This window comes from Elephas maximus, chromosome 2 (genome assembly GCF_024166365.1).
Source record: "Elephas maximus indicus isolate mEleMax1 chromosome 2, mEleMax1 primary haplotype, whole genome shotgun sequence".
Taxonomy (NCBI): domain Eukaryota; kingdom Metazoa; phylum Chordata; class Mammalia; order Proboscidea; family Elephantidae; genus Elephas; species Elephas maximus.
Genome location: NC_064820.1, coordinates 94,645,586 through 94,662,413, shown reverse-complemented (window position 1 = coordinate 94,662,413; position 16,828 = coordinate 94,645,586). Strand labels below are relative to the sequence as shown.

Below are 16,828 nucleotides of genomic sequence, written 5' to 3'. Positions count from 1 at the left end.
AAACCCTATGGGGCAGTTCTACTCAGTTGTAAAGGGTCATATGAGTCGGAATCAACAGCAACAGGTTTGGTTTTGGTTTTTGGTGTATGAATTAAGTTCTGTTAAGAAAAATTTTTTGCAGTAATGACGTTTCTTTAATAAATACTAAGTTTCCTACTGGGTCCTCTGAACTATTCTAAATGGCATTGCTGTGTTTTGGATATAGCAGTTAGTTAAACAGACAAATATCCTTGTGTCAAAGGCCTGATAACAGCCAACAAGATACTGGATGAATATTAGGCAGATAGTTTTTAATATGTACTTGTTAATTTAATTTTCATTTTCTGTTTATGATACAATTTCTGTAATGACATAATTTGGATTTACCATGTTTTTTTTTAACATTGTTGTCACATAATGTATGTTGATACAGCTCTTATCACCAAAGTAAGAAAGACTGCAGCCCTACTCCCTTAAGAAATGCTACTACAGGTCCTCGTCTCGTACCTGGGCTGTTGTCTTAGGACTAGTAGGCTGTTCTTCGCCTGTTCTTTAAATTGGCATCCAGAATGATTTTCCACAAATACTGATCTGATTATGTTGCTTTTCATGGTTTCCTATTGCCTTCAGGTTAAATTCTAAACCAGTTAGTTTTGCCCTTTAGTATCTGGGTTCAGTCTACTTTTTCTGTCTTACCGTGCCATGTAAAGCAGTTATCACTGATGGTCTACCAAACTTTTGTTGACTTATGCCTTACCTTCCAGAGTGTCTTTTCTCAGCTTTTTTGCCCTTAGTTTCCCTCTCTCCTTCTGCTGTGTTCCCATAGAATCCTCTTTCTATCCTCTTAAAATCCTTTATTATGATAGTCTGTTTACTGTCCTAGTAGACTGGCTGCTCATTGATGGCAGGGACCTCACTCCGTTCTCGCTATTGCTAGTGATCTAATGCTTCACACAGGCAATTTGTTTTTCTCAGTGCATTTGTTGAATGCAGTGGACATAGTGAAAAAAGCATTAGGTTAGAAATTAGATAAGCCTGTAACTGGGTAGTTTTGCTATCTTGGTTGTTTGGAACCTGATTTCCTCATTTGTAAATTGTTCAGCGATGGTGCATTTAAATGCTCGAAGTGTTAGTTCTAAGATTTATATGAACCAGAGTTCAAATGACAAAGTTTATGCCTTCTTTGGTAGTATGATTGTTTGAGCATTTAGAAGTCTGTCTCAACGTGCCTTGCTATCTATCACTAAAACATCTAAGCAGTTCAGAAAAAGTAGGAAGGTCAACGGGTAATGTTTTCTTTCTTTTTTCTCCCTTCCACTTGCTTAGGGAGATGATAATTGAAACCATTTGGGCTGGTCTGAGTCCCAAGTATATATGCAAATATGCCTTTTAATGGCATACAACGCATTTGTTGTTTCAATCTGTTTGTCAGCAGGAGAGCCAGTTTAATGAAACATAACAAAATGTCAACTCCACTGAGGTTGACACAACATTCAGAGTTTGAATTTTAAAATTACACCATGTTTGTATTTAAGTTTTGAGAGTTTTATTGTCAGTATTGACAAACAAGATATAGTATTGCTATTTGGTGTATTTTATTTCTTGGAGAATTGTTTAATTTTCCTTGGTAAGAATTTTTTTTTTCAAGCCTACCCAGAAACTATTACTGACAAAAATTGAAATGATCATTCTTCTAGAGACTAAAGGCAGATAACTTTTCTTGCTCTTCATGGCCTCAGGTTAATAGATGTTGGAAAGGTTGAAACCCAAGTTGCCCCAACATTTCACCCTTTTTGGGTGCTTATGAGCTATTTCATAAACGACTTTCCCCAGTTCTAGTTATCAAGAGAATCAGGGCCTAGGGGCAGTAAATACAGACAGAAGCCATCTCTTTGGTCAAGTTATTGTTTTGAAGCCTTAATAAAACCATTAAGGCTACTTGAGTCAATGACCCATATGGTTGTGTGTTTGAGACTTCAGCTCTGATGGGCTTTAGTAGCTTCGCTGCGCCTTTGCCCAATTTAACAGTCTCCTGTTGTGAAATTTATGTTTAAGTTCATAGCTAAATTTGTTTAATTGTCCTCCTTCAATTAAATGGGAATAATTGAAAAATATTTAGGGAATTTGATTTTTAAATTAAATTTTTCAAAAATTCTGCTTTTGTATAAACTTTGACATACATAAATGCTAAGTTGGACAGTGAAGACAGAATATTAGAATTTGTTTTTAAGTTTTAAATTATTGTACGTCTTAATGAAGGTGATGCTCTCTATTTTAATACGCTAATCCCTGGCGTGTACACTGTAATTGTCAATTGTGTAGTAATATATAAAGTTTGACCTGTGCTTAATATTAACGATGTCATAAGATTGATAATATAATTCTGGAAAATGACTTCCGTTTTGAAAATATATTCCAAAGACTGTTTTCAAAACATATATGAAAAGGAATAACTGGTAAAATATTTTCTCAAAATTTTAAAATTACCTTTCTAAAAGATTATGTAGATTCTTACATTGGGCTAAAAATGACATATTTTCTCTCAGTAACGCATAGATAGTCACCTAGCAGCAGATACATTCCAGAAAAGATTTACTGAGTTGTGTTAGAAAGTTGGAAGAATACTTTTATTATATAACAATATGTTCAACACAGTATACAGTTGAGGTTTTTGGAAAACATTTTCTGCTTCATTTAGAAAGAGGAACATGGCATAATAAAGGAACGGAGTGAGGTTGCACTTTTGCATTGAACATTTGTTAATCAAACAGTAACTGCAATACCAAAAACATGCCAGCTGTATCATAGTGTTTGTTCTTCTTAGGGTCAGTCTCTTTATCTCTTCTTTAACTCCATCTTCGAGTTCTTTAAGTTCTTTAGAACCCACTTCTCTCTTGTGTACCAGAAATACTGCTCTAATTTAGAGCACCATTTCTTGTCTGGGTTATTGCAGAAACCTAGTTGATATTTCTAATTCTAGTCAATCCAGTTTGCTGATTTTTTTGTTTGTTTTTGCCTTCACATACACCCTTGAGAGCGGGTCCATAAGCAGTATCTCATTATGCTTAGTGATTTGGAGGAAAGGGAAAGAGTTGGGCCAGATGTTCCCTTCCCCAGTTCCTATTTTACTAGATATACCTTCCAGATCAATCTTTATGAAATACCGTTTAATAGCTGTGACATTTATTAGATGTGACTGAAGATATGATTTCTGTTGTTAAAGAGCTTACACTCCAATAAGTCATTAATACATGTTTGTGAGAGGTGGCAGATTCTGTGAGACTATCACTTATTTTATTCAAGGCTAGGTTGAGGTCTACTTTGTCCAAAAAAATTTCCCTGACTAAGAAATAAAAACAAAGCATCTTTTGCTTTTAAGCCTGTAGTCTCGAATAGACCAACCTGACACACTTGCTAATACACTTCTTGGCCTTGCTCTGGCTGAAACAGTTCTTTGTAATGGCATTCATTGTATGGTTATTGCAGAGCTTCTATCACAAACCATACAGAAAATAGGGTAGTAAATTCAGGTGATAGGAAATAGGAAAAAAAAAAAAAAGCTAAAAATGTAACCTTTGATGTTAAATTAATATTAAAATGGTCTAGACCTTAACCCAGTTGGTAGAATTCAAGGCATTAAAATATTTACAGATAAAACATTATTGGAGGTGGGCATGGTGTGTATATATATATATATATATTTTTTTTTTTAATATAATTTTTATTGTGCTCTAAGTGAAAGTTTACAAATCAAGTCAGCCTCTTCACACAAAAACTTATATACACCTTGCTACATACTCCCAATTACTCTCCACCTAATGAGACAACCCGCTCTCTCCCTACACTCTCTCTTTTCGTGTCCATTTCGCCAGTTTCTAACCTCTACCCTCTCATGTCCCCTCCAGGCAGGAGATGCCAGCATAGTCTCGTGTCCACCTGATCCAATAAGCTCACTCCTCACCAGCATCCCTCTCCAACCCATTGTCCAGTCCAATCCATATCCGAAGAGTTGGCTTCGGAAATGGTTCCTGTCCTGAGCCAACAGAAGGTCTGGGGGCCATGACCACTGGTGTCCTTCTAGTCTCAGTCAGACCATTAAGTCTGGTCTTTTTATGAGAATTTGGGGTCTGCATCCCACTGCTCTCCTGCTCCCTCAGGAGTTCTCTGTCATGTTCCCCATTATGGCAGTCATTGGTTGTACCTAGGCACCATCTAGTTCTTCTGGTCTCAGGATGATATAGTCTCTGGTTCATGTGGCCCTTTCTGTCTCTTGGGCTCGTAATTGCCTTGTGTCTTTGGTGTTCTTCATTCTTCTTTGATCCAGATGGGTTGAGACCAATTGACATATCTTAGATGGCTGCTTGCTAGCGTTTAAGACCCCAGATGCCACTCTTCAAAGAGGGATGCAGAATGTTTTCTTAATAGATTTTATTATGCCAATTGACTTAGTTGTCCCCGGAAACCATGGTCCCCAAAACCCTGCCCCTGTTACACTGGCCTTCGAAGCATTCAGTTTATTCAGGAAACTGCTTTTGGTTTAGTGCAGCCGTGCTGACCTCCTCTGTATTGTGTGTTGTCTTTCCCTTCACCTAAAGTAGTTCTTATCTACTATCTAATTCATGAATACCCCTCTCCCACCCTGCCTACCTCCACCATCTCGTAACCACAAAAGAATGTTTTTTTCTCAGTTTAAACTATTTCTCAAGTTCTTGTAATAGTGGTCTTATACAGTGTTTGTCCTTTTGCAACTAATTTCACTCAGCATAATGCCTTCCAGGTTCTCCATGTTATGAAATGTTTCACAGATTCCTCACTGTTCTTTATCGATGCGTAGTATTCCATTGTGTGAATGTACCACAATTTATTTAATCCATTCATCCGTTGATGGGCACCTTGGTTGCTTCCATCTTTTTGCTATTGTAAACAGTGCTGCAGTGAACGTGGGTGTGCATATATCTGTTCGTGTAAAGACTCTTATTTCTCTAGGATCTATTCCAAGGAGTGGGATTTCTGGATGGAATGGTAGTTCTATTTCTAGCTTTTTAAGGAAGTGCCAAATCGATTTCCAAAGTGGTTGTACCATTTTACATTCCCACCAGCAGTGTGTAAGTGTTCCAGTCTCACCACACCCTGTCCAGCATTTTATTATTTTGTATTTTTTGGATTAATGCCAGCTTTGTTGGAGTGAGATGAAATCTCATGGTAGTTTTGATCTACATTTCTCTAATGGCTAATGATCGTGAACATTTCCTCATGTACCTGTTAGCTACCTGAGTGTCTTCTTTAGTGAAGTGTCTATTCATATCTTTTGCCCATTTTTTAATTGGGTTATTTGTCTTTTTGCAGTTGAGTTTTTGCAGTACCATGTAGATTTTGAAGATCAGGCGCTGATCGGAAATGTCACAGCTAAAAACTTTTTCCCAGCCTGTAGGTAGTCCTTTTACTCTTTTGGTGACGTCTTTGGATGAGCAGAGGTGTTTGATTTTTAGGAGCTCCCAGTTATCTAGTTTTTCTTCTGCATTCTTAATAATGTTTTGTATACTGTTATGCCATGTATTAGGACTCCTAACGTTCCTATTTTTCTTCCATGATCTTTATTGTTTTAGATTTTATATCTAGGTCTTTGATCCATTTTGAGTTAGTTTTTGTGCATGGAGTGAGGTATCGGTCTTGCTTCATTTTTTTTTGCAGATGGATATCCAGTTATGCCAGCACCATTTGTTAAAAAGACTGTCTTTTCCCCATTTAACTGTTTGGGGCCTTTGTCAAATATCAACTGCTCATATGTGGATGAATTTATGTCTGGATTCTCAATTCTGTTCCCTTGGTCTATGTATCTGTTCTACCAGTACCAGGCTGTTTTGACTACTGTGGCGGTATAATAGGTTCTAAAATCAGGTAAAGTAAGGCCTACCACTTTGTTTTTCTTTTTCAGTAATGCCTTATTTATCTGGGGCCTCTTTTCCTTCCATATGAAATTGGTGATTTGTTTCTCCATCTCATTAAAGAATGTCGTTGAGATTTGGATCAGAATTGCACTAAATGTATAGATCGCTTTTGGTAGAATAGACATTTTCGTAATGTTAAGTCTTCCTATCCATGAGCAAGGTATGTTTTTCCACTTATGTAAGTCTCTTGGTTTCTTGCAGAAGTGTATTGTAGTTTTCTTTGTATAAGTCTTTTACATCTCTGGTAAGATTTATTCCTAAGTATTTTATCTTCTTGGGGGCTACTGTAAATGGCATTGGTTTGGTGATTTCCTCTTTGATGTTCCTTTTGTTGGTGTAGAGGAATCCAACTGATTTTGGTATGTTTATCTTGTATCCTAATACTCTGCTGAACTCTTCTATTAGTTTCAGTAGTTTTCTGGAGGATTCCTTAGGGTTTTCTGTGTATAAGATCATGTCATCTGCAAATAGAGATACTTTTACTTCTTCCTTGTCAATATGAATGCTCTTTATTTCTTTGTCTAGCCTAACTGCTCTGGCTAAGACCTCCAACACAGTGTTGAATAAGAGCAACGATAAAGGGCATCCTTGTCTGGTTCTCGATCTCAGTGGGAATGTTTTCAGGCTCTCTCCATTTAGGGTGATGTTGGCTGTTGGCTTTGTATAAATGCCCTTTATTGTGCTGAGGAATTTTCCTTCTATTCCTATTTTGCTGAGAGTTTTTATCATGAATGGGTGTTGAAGTTCGTCAAATGCCTTTTCTGCATCAATTGATAAAATGTGATTCTTTGTTTTGTTTATGTGGTGGATTACATTAATTGTTTTTCTAATGTTGAACCATCCCTGCATATCTGGTATGAATCCCTCTTGGTCATGGTGAATTATTTTTTTGATAGGTTGTTGAATTCTATTGGCTAGAATTTTGGTGAGGATTTTTGCATCTATGTTCATGAGGGATAAAGGTCTATAATTTTCTTGTGGTGTCTTTACCTGGTTTTAGTATCAGGGATATGGTGGCTTCATAGAATGAGTTTGGTAGTATTCCGTCCTCTATGCTCTGAAATACCTTTAGTAGTAGTGGTGTTAACTCTTCTCTGATAGTTTGGTGGTACTCTGCAGTGAAGCCGTCTGGACCAGGGTTTTTTTTCTTGGGAGTTTTTTGATTACCTTTTCAATCTCTTCCTTTGTTATGGGTCTATTTAGTTGTTCTACCTCTGTTTGTGTTAGTTTAGGTAGGTAGTGTGTTTCTAGGAATTCATCCATTTCTTCTAGGTTTTCAGATTTGAGTACAGTTTTTCATAGTGATCTGATATGATTCTTTTAATTTCAGTTGGGTCTGTTGTAATATCGCCCATCTCATTTCTTATTTGGGTTATTTGCTTCCTCTCCTGTTTTTCTTTTGTTAGTGTGATCAGTGGCTTATCAATTTTGTTGATTTTTTTTCAAAAAACCAGCTTTTGGTCTTGTTAATTCTTTCAATTGTTTTTCTGTTTTCTATTTCATTTAGTTCAGCACTAATTTTTATTATTTTTTTTCTTCTGGTGCCTGAGGGTTTCTTTTGTTGCTCTCTTTCTTTTTGTTCAAGTTGTAGGGATAATTCTTTGATTTGGGCCCTTCTTTTTGTATGTGCATTTATTGATATAAATTGGCCTCTGAGCACTGCTTTTGCTGTGTCCCAAAGGTTCTGATAGGAAGTGTTTTCATTCTCATTGGAACCTGTGAATTTCCTTATTCCATCCTTAATGGCTTTTATAATCCAGTCTTTGAGCAGGATATTGTTCAGTTTCCAAGTTTTTGACTTCTTTTCCCGTTATTGATTTCCAGTTTTATGGCCTTATGGTCAGAGAAGATCCTTTGTAATATTTCAATGTTTTGGATTCTGCTAAGGCTTGCTTTATGACCTAATATGTGGTGGTCTATTCTAGAGAATGTTCCATGTGCACTAGAAAAGAAAGTATACTTGGTAGTTGTTGGGTGGAGTGTTCTCTGTACGTCCATGAGGTCAAGTTGGTTGATTGTGGCATTTAGATCTTCCGTGTTTTTATTGAGCTTCTTTCTGGATGTCCTGTCCTTCACCAAAAGTGTTGTGTTGAAGTCTCCTACTATTATTGTGGAGCTATCTCCTTTCAATGCTGATAGTTTGTTTTATGTATCTTGCAGCCCTGTCATTGGGTGCATAAATATTTAATATGGTTATGTCTTCTTGGTGTATTGTCCCTTTAGTCATTATATAGTGTCCTTCCTTATCCTTTTTCATGGGTTTAACTTTAAAGTCTGTTTAGTCAGAAATTAATATTGCCGCTTTTCCTCTATTTTGATTGTTGTTTGCTTGATATATTTTTTTCCATCCTTTGAGTTTTAGTTTGTGTCTCTAAGTCTAAGGTGTGTCTCTTGTAGGCAGCATATAGACAGATCTTGTTTTTTAATCCATTCTGCCACTCTCTGTCTGTATTGGTGCATTTAGTCCATTTACATTCAGGGTAATTATGGATAGGTATGAATTTAGTGCTGTCATTTTTATTTCTTTTTTTGTGTGTTGTTGACAGTTTCTTTTTCCCACTTAATTTTATGTGCTTAGTTGATTATATATTGTCCTTTACTCATATTTGTTGTTGTTGATTTTGTTTCTGCTGAGTCTCTATTATTTTCTTGTATTTTATTTTGATGAGTAGGATAGTTTGTCTCCTTTGTGGTTACCTTATTATTTACCCCTGTTTTTCTAAATTTAAACCTAACTTTTATTTCATTGTATCGCCGTATCTTCCTCTCTGTATGGAAGGTGTATGATTACATTTCATAGTCCCTCTTTATTATTTTAATGTTGTTTTCTTTTATATAATAACGTCGCTGTTACCCTGTTTTGGGCTTTTTTTTTTTTTTTTTAATAATCTTGCTTCGTTTTTTTGGATTTCCCTGTCTGGGTTGACTTCTGGTTGCTCTGCCCGGTGTTCTAGTCTAGGGTTGATACCTGATATTATTGATTTTCTAACCAAAGAACTCCCTTTAGTATTTCTTGTGGTTTTGGTTTGGTTTTTATGAATTCCTTAAACTTGTGTTTATCTGGAAATGTCTTAATTTCACCTTCATGTTTAAGAGACAGTTTTGCTGGATATATGATTCTTGGCAGGCAGTTTTTTTCCCTTCCATTTTTTAAATATGTCATCCCATTGCCTTCTTGCCTGCATGGTTTCTGCTGAGTAGTACGAGCTTATTCTTATTGGCTCTCCTTTGTAGGTGACTTTTCGTTTATCCCTCGCTGCTCTTATAATTCTCTCTTTATCTTTGGTTTTGGCAAGTTTGATTATAATATGTCTTGGTGACTTTCTTTTAATATCTACCTCATGTGGAGTTCGATGAGCATCTTGGATAGATATCTTCTCATCTTTCATGATATCAGGGAAGTTTTCGTTCAACATATCTTCAAAAATTCTCTCTGTTTTTTCTGTTATCCCTCTCTGTTCTGGTACTGCAGTCACTCGTAGGTCATTTCTCTTGATAGAGTCCCACATGATTCTTAAGGTTTCTTCATTTTTTTTTAATTCTTTTCTCAGATTTTTCTTCAAATATATTAGTGCCAAGTGATTTATCTTCGAGTTCAGAAATTCTAGCTCGTACTTGCTCAATTCTGCTCCTCAGACTTTCTATTGAGTTGTCTACTTCTGTAATTTTATTGTTAATCTTCTGAATTTCTGATTGCTATCTGTCTATGGATTTTTTCAGGTTATTAAACTTTTCATTATGTTTCTGAATAATCTAATTTCTTCAGTTGCTTTATCTGTGTGTTCCTTAGCTTGTTCTGCGTATTGCCTCATTTCCTTCCTGATGTCTTGAGGGGTTCTGTATATTAAACTTTTGTATCCTGCATCTGGTAATTCCAGGAATGCACTTCCATCTAGAAGATCCCTGGATTCTTTGTTTTGAGAGCCTGTTGAGGTGATCATGGCCTGTTTGTTTATGTGACTTGATATTGACTGTTGTCTCCAAGCCATCTATAAGTTATTGTATTTGTTTTTGCTTGCTTACCGTGTCATAGCTTCTTGCTTTGGGTTGTTTTGGTATACCCCTGTGGGTTGCTTGAGTGAGCTAGCTTGATTATTTTCGCCTTTGGAAATCTGACGTCCTGTCCCCAGATGTCTAGAGCTGTTATCAGGTTTATCAGTCTAGGAGTCCATTCAGTTTTCTTGTGTGAATTCAGGTCAGGTTTTTAGGTAGCTGATCATCAAGTGTGTGGTACAGGCCCTGTTCTACAGTCTTAGAGGGTTAGGGGTGATTGGCGCATATACCGGTATCTGATTGCAGCAGGGGGTCATGCTCTGAACAAGGTAGGGGGCTGAGAATCAACCCCTAAGTGTGTCTGAGGAAAGCGAGTCCCTTTTCCCTAGAGTGTGCAGGTGGGTGGGTTCTGCAGACGGACCATGGGCACCCAGAGTTTTTGGTTGTGAGGACTGGGAGGTACCAGTTATCTTTGGACCCCTGTCTCAGGTTGCTGGGTGACCTGAGTGGAGGTACCAGTCCCTAGGTCCGTGATGTGGGTAGGTGAGGACCTTGTTTAATAGGCAATGCAGTGTCAAACATCAAACACCCACTTCTCCACTGCACAGCTGAAATGGTTGGAGCTTGCCAACAAGGGCCTATTTCAGGAGACACAGGTCCATGCAGTAGGGAAAGGTGCTCAAAGTCCACGGACGGTTTATGCCTGGACAGGAGCCGCTTCTATCCTGATCTCCCCCAGTTAGTGGAGCTATGAAATTATCTTTTCCTCTAATTGCAAATTTTTTCCTCCCCCATGGCCAGGAGGATGGCCCTAGGTGCTCAACAGGGCCTATCTCTGGCCCAGGATATTCAGCCGCTGAAGCTGGCTTGTGGGGGGGGGGGGGGTTTGGGGGGGCAGCGGTAAAATAAATGCAAGTACTTTGCTTTTGCCCAACGCACCGTTCTTCTCAGGTTCCGGAGGCATGAGTAGGCTGTGTGGCTGGCTGGTTCTCCCTGAGGAAACTGCGGCCGAATGCTAATACCAGCCCACCGCCGTTGCCACTCCGGGAATGGTGCCTGAGGGCTCCCCGCGATTCAGGTCCAGTAACTCCTCTCTGCTTCTGAACAGTCTCTTCCTTCCCCTGCCCCTCAGTTTGTTTTCTCAGCTTGCCTTTGAAGCTCAGGGCTCCCAGCTTGTCACAAATATACTCCTTTCACTTGTTTTTTCGGGTCTTTGTTGTAAAGAGGGCTTGCTGGAAGCGTTTGTCTATTCCGCCATCTTGGCTCTGTCTCCGGCATGGTATATATTTTAAGAGCCATTTTTACTTCCTTTTTTCCCTCTGTCTTTATTTAGTCAGTTGACCTTTTACTAATTGATTTGTAGGAACTGTCTCTGTGTGTAATATCAAATAAGTAAAATTATCTCTGTTTTAAAAAAAAATACTTTATTGTGTTTTTGATCTCTTTCCGATGTGAGTTACAAATACTTTTTGTATTTGGCTTTGCCTTTCGAGTTTGTGGAAACACTGGTGGTGTAGTGGATAAGGGCTACAGCTGCTTAAGCAGAAGGTCAACGATTCAAGTCCACCAGGCAGTCCTTGGAAACTCTGTGGGGTAGTTCTACTTCGTCCTGTAGGGTCGTTAGGAGTCGGAATTGACACGATGGCAATGAGATTGGGTTTTTTTTTTTTTTTTGGTTATTCTGTACCAGGCACAATTCCTACCCACAGCTTGATGAGGTCAGTTGAAGTGTTAGCTCCATTTGATAGAAGAGGAAATGGAGGTGCAGAATGGTTAAATAACATGTTCAGAGTCATACAGCTAGTAGATGGCAGAGACCAGATACTAACCCGGGCAGTTTGAGTCTAGAGTCCAGTTCTCTTAAACCAATATGCTATACTACTCCCTTTTAAGTTTTTATACTTTTCTAATGTGTGTGTGTGTGTGTGTGTGTATTTATTTATTTTTTTTCTGGGTGGGGGCACATTAGGTTTGAGGTAGCAGACCAACTTTATTTTTGGACTGCTTAGATTAGTTGCCTGGAAGACTTTTTGGATAAAATTAATGGATAAAAGAAAATTACTGAATATATGTGTTATAGATGATATAAAATTGGCTTAATAGATGGTTATTCTAAAGCTTATTCAAGCAAATAAGGTCTAATAGCCGCAGAACAACAGTAGCTTATTGGAGCCACGAATTGTACTTTTTCCTGTTGGAATCATTAAATGTTCAAATATCATCTACAAGCAGTTATGAGTTTTTCATGATTCTCTAACCCCCAGCGGAGCCCTGGTGGCACAGTGGTTAAGAGCTACGTATGGCTGCTAATCAAAAAGTCGGCAGTTGAATCCACCAGATGCTCCTTGGAAACCATATGGGCAGTTCTGCTCTGTCCTATAGGGTCTCTATGAGTTGGAATTGACTCTACGGGCAATTGTTTTGGTATGGTCTTTTTTTTTTTTTTTTTTTAGGTAAGAGAAGGAGGAACCAGCAAAGGGAACCGTGTAGGACTAATTGACCCTTAAGGTGGAAGTAAAGCAGGGGAGAGTGGTTAGCTGTTTGAGATAATGCTGAGATTTAAGATGAGGACAGATAATTTGGCAGCACAGAGTGATCTTGATATGGTAGCTTTTGCAGTGGAATAGGCTGCAGCAGAAGTCAGATGGAAACTGTGTGGGATATGAGAAAATGAAAACAGAACAAATCTTTTGAAAGGTAGCTATGAATACCAGGAAGGGGCAGGAGGGCTGCAGTAAAAGGGTAAATTATTAATTTTTAGAAAGATAAAAGAGATTTATAGGTGTGGCAGTGATGGTGGGAAGGTTTTTAATAGAGAAGAGGTTGGAGAAGATGAGGAAAGAGGCTATTTGGTGGTTGAAATTTCTAAAGCTCAGAGGATGCATCCTGAAGCACAGATACAGGGGTTTACTTTATATTGTAGATGCTTTATAGTAGTAGAGAATATAGAAAAAGGTGGATCCAGAAGAAAGAGACTTACTGAGTTTGGGGGTGGCAAATGAGGGAGTTCCCATTTGATGGTATTTATTTTCTCTGTGAAGTAGAATATGTCGTTTACTGAGTGGAAAGTTGGAAGTTTGAGGGGGTGTTGGAGATGTGAGGAGGGCGAGGATTTGAATTAGCCATTGTGAAAAGTAAGGGGGGATAGATGAGAAAAGTTAAGAATTGTTGGACATTATTGAAGGCCCACTGGAAGTTAGTGGTGAAAACATGAGTCAGATTTTCTTTTCTAGTGACTTTTGGGCCAGTTCTGCCTTCACACTCATTATAGTTAAATGTTTAATTATTCACTACCACCCTAGAGGAAGAAAGGCCTGAGGGTCTACTTAAGAAAATCAGTCAATGAAAACCTGCAAATCACAGCGGTCCAGCCTGCTACTGATCATGGGAATGGCACAGGATTGGGTGTTCTGTTATACATGGGGTTGCCATGATTTGGGGACCGTCTCAATGGCAGCTAACAACAGCCGCTACCACCCTAGCATTAAAACATAGGTATGCCACTATTAAAACTTGCCAAGCTAGTGTTTCAAGTATGTTGAGTAAATTGGAGAAAGATGAAGTAATCACTACTTGATACCCTTAACTTATGCAGAACATTACTTCATTCACATAGATGGTGACCCTGAGGTAACTTGTAGAGGATTATGAGACAAGACTAAATATTTGAAGTGTAAACTTATGTGGTCTTCAGTGACAGAATAACACATACTTTAATAATAAACTCATTTTTATTTCTCTTAAAATGTAATTTTCAAAATGTATAGGAGGTTTAAAAAAATTTTTTTTTTATATAGGAGGTTTTCCAGCAATTTCCTCAAATCCAGATTTATTCATTATTAAGCGTGTTTATTTGTTTTTACACAGGGTGTGATAGGCATACAGCTGGTCGTTACCATGGTGATGGCCAGTGTTATGCAGAAGATTATACCTCACTACTCTCTTGCTCGATGGCTACTCTGTAATGGCAGGTAAGGCAAGGATAGGCTGATTGTGACTGGGACTTTCAAATCTATTTAGTTTACCAGGTTGATTAACTTCCTAAAAGTTAAGTGCTAATTCTTGTTTCTAAAAGTATGACAAAGGGAAGTTTTGGGAAAATTATAATTTTCTTATTTCTCTTATTTGAGAAGTTGGTGGTTTATCTCTTTAGCACAGAGGTAATAGGGTCGTGGTCAAGAATTAAATTTTCCCTTCCCTCAACATTGTTCTGTCCATGGCCACCAAAAATACTGCATATCTTTTTCAGTTACCTTCAAGAAAAGTTGGTCAACAAGAGGGTAAGGAATTACAGTTTGAGGTGCTTAAATATTTTCACTGTGGTTGGAAAAATGGCTCAAAACATATGTTCTATTACTGGTGACTTGTTTGAGAGTTTAATATTAAAGTTGCAGGTTCTTTGTTTTACTGCAAAGAATTTTAAACTGTTTAATTTAGCAAGTAGGTGGAGTTCTTTTGCACTATAATTTTACAACAGCCCCCACTCCTGCCACAAAGGAGCTAAGTTGTCTTACTGAAATATGTACAGTAAAATAATAAACTCGGAAGTAAAGAAGTTAAATATAGGTGAGATAGTGAGGCAAAAGCAGAAGTCTGCACACAGAAATGCGTGCCAAACGTCCTGTGTAATTATGAACAGTAAATGATGAAGTTGGTACCATGACTAACTTTTGAAACTTACTCCAGTATTCATTGCCAATAAATGACCACATTCTTTATTTGTGCTTTGTATGTTCATTTTCTTTTATTTACACCCTCAAAGATAAAGAATAATGTATAGTTCTAACCTTACTAATGATTTCATATGCTGTGGTAACCTTTTAATCAGGGCTATTCGATCTACAAAGTTTAAATCTCATGTATATTCTTTTTCCATATTAGTGTTTAAATACAGGAAAATATTACTTTTCCAGATACTTAAAAAATTTTCAGACCATGCTGAAATTTATACACACAGCACATACACATGTATATATGTATATGAACGTATGAGACAAGAGCTGTTGAAAAATGTGTGTTTTATTAGCAAAGTAAACAATAGCTAAAAGTTTTGGTAAAAGTTGAAAGCCTGTCAGATCTATTTATAGGTGAAAACCAACTAGTTTTTGATTATGGCTTATAATAAATTTCGAACATTTGTTTTATAAATAGGTTCATTATGCCCTGTGCAATCTTGCTTACTTATTTTGCTTAACAAAACCTTTTTCTGTAGATCATGAAAGGGTAAAAATGAGATGGACAAATTATCATTAATTCTCAATTAATGGCATCTGATTTAATTTTCCACAGAGAACTGTACTTTTCCAGACTGCATGCGTCTCACACAATGAGACTTCCAGATCTTTTTTGGCTACAGAGATCTTGGCAGTCTTGTCTCATTTTACTCTATATGCATTTCCATGTTATTACGTATTCCACTTTGCATTTGTTTCTATAAAACTTACATTTACCAGTAAAACTAGAACTTTAAAGATAGAAAACTTTATTCTCTTCTCTTCGCTAATATTAGAATAATGTATTATATTTAAAATCTTTACTTTTTTCACAAGATTGTGTCATAAGTATATGTATCTGCTAATTTGAGGGGAAGCTTAGCCTTTAAAAGTAACCACAAAGTTAATTTTCTTTGTTCTTCACTTGTTTCTGTAAACAGATTAACTTTAGTCTTAGTTGACACTCTTTTATGCCAAATAAGGTTCCAAGGATGGCACCCAATATTTTCCAGTATAGTTACTCTTCTGCTATTGTTAGCTTCATTTCCTCCTAGTTTTGTTTTTTTTTTAAAGATCATATACCTTTCTTCGTTGTTAGTCCAGAAGTTTTCAAATTGCTGAGTTTCGTCACCTAAATCAGTTGAGTACGATAATTGATTTTACCCTTTGGGGATAATTTATTTTTTTTTAACCAGCCTTTTTTGAAATGAAATGATAGTGTTTTAATATCAGAAATACCTAAAATCCCTGTTAAATAGCCCATGGAAAAATATTATTGATTCGAAATGACCGGTTGCATTTTAAAGCACATGATGCAGTTGGGTTGAAGGAAGAGACAAATATGAGGGCATTCTTTTTTTTTTTTTTTAATAATTTTTATTGTGCTTTAAGTGAAAGTTTACAGATCAAGTCAGTCTCTCACACAAAAACTTATGTATACCTGGCTACGTACTCCCAGTTACTCTCCCCCTAATGAAACAGCCTGCTCTCTCCTTCCACTCTCTCTTTTCGTGTCCATTTTGCCAGCTTCTGACCCCCTCCACCCTCTCATCTCCCCTCCAGGCAGGAGATGCCAGCATAGTCTCAAGTGTCCACCTGATGCAATAAGCTCACCCCTCATCAGCATCCTTCTCTAACCCATCGTCCAGTCCGATCCATGCCTGAAGAGTTGGCTTCAGAAATGGTTCCTGTCCTGGGCCAACAGAAGGTCTGGAGGCCATGACCACCGGTGTCCTTCTAGTCTCAGTCAGACCATTAAGTCTAGTCTTTTTATGAGAATTTGGGTTCTGCATCCCACTGCTGTCCTGCTCCCTCAGGGGTTCTATGAAGGCATTCTTTAAGGTTGCTATAAGTTGGAATTGACACGACGACAATGGGTTTTTTGGTCTTGAAGGTCCATAAAATGCTTCAAGGAATTTTGAAGGGGAGAGGCTCCTGAAGGACTTGGTAGGTTAATCATGAATGTGGCAGAAGAAACTTGTTCTTAGTTTTTGTATATATCATCTTACTATTCACTCATCCTACTGGTATCATAACAAAATTGCAAATAAACATATTTTTCTTAGACATTATGGCTTCTCTTTTTGTATCACGTTAATTAATGTCTGTCCTTATCTCTCAGCAAACTCTGTCCCATTTGGGATAGAGGGTTTGAAGTAGCACCTGATCCTAGGATGTTGATTTAATGAGTAAGCC

General features: G+C 37.5%; 1 protein-coding gene across 2 annotated transcripts in view; it reads left to right on the top strand.

Moving 5' to 3' along the window:
- Positions 1–16,828, top strand: part of TMEM161B (transmembrane protein 161B) — a 90,400-nt gene that overhangs the window by 16,971 nt on the left and 56,601 nt on the right. The window contains exon 2 of one of the 2 annotated variants that reach the window (XM_049867285.1): positions 13,788–13,891. The exons of the other annotated variant lie outside the window; for it this stretch is intronic. Coding sequence (XP_049723242.1) covers positions 13,788–13,891 — 104 coding nt within the window. The remainder of the gene's footprint in view (positions 1–13,787; positions 13,892–16,828) is intronic. 2 annotated transcript variants of the gene reach the window in all.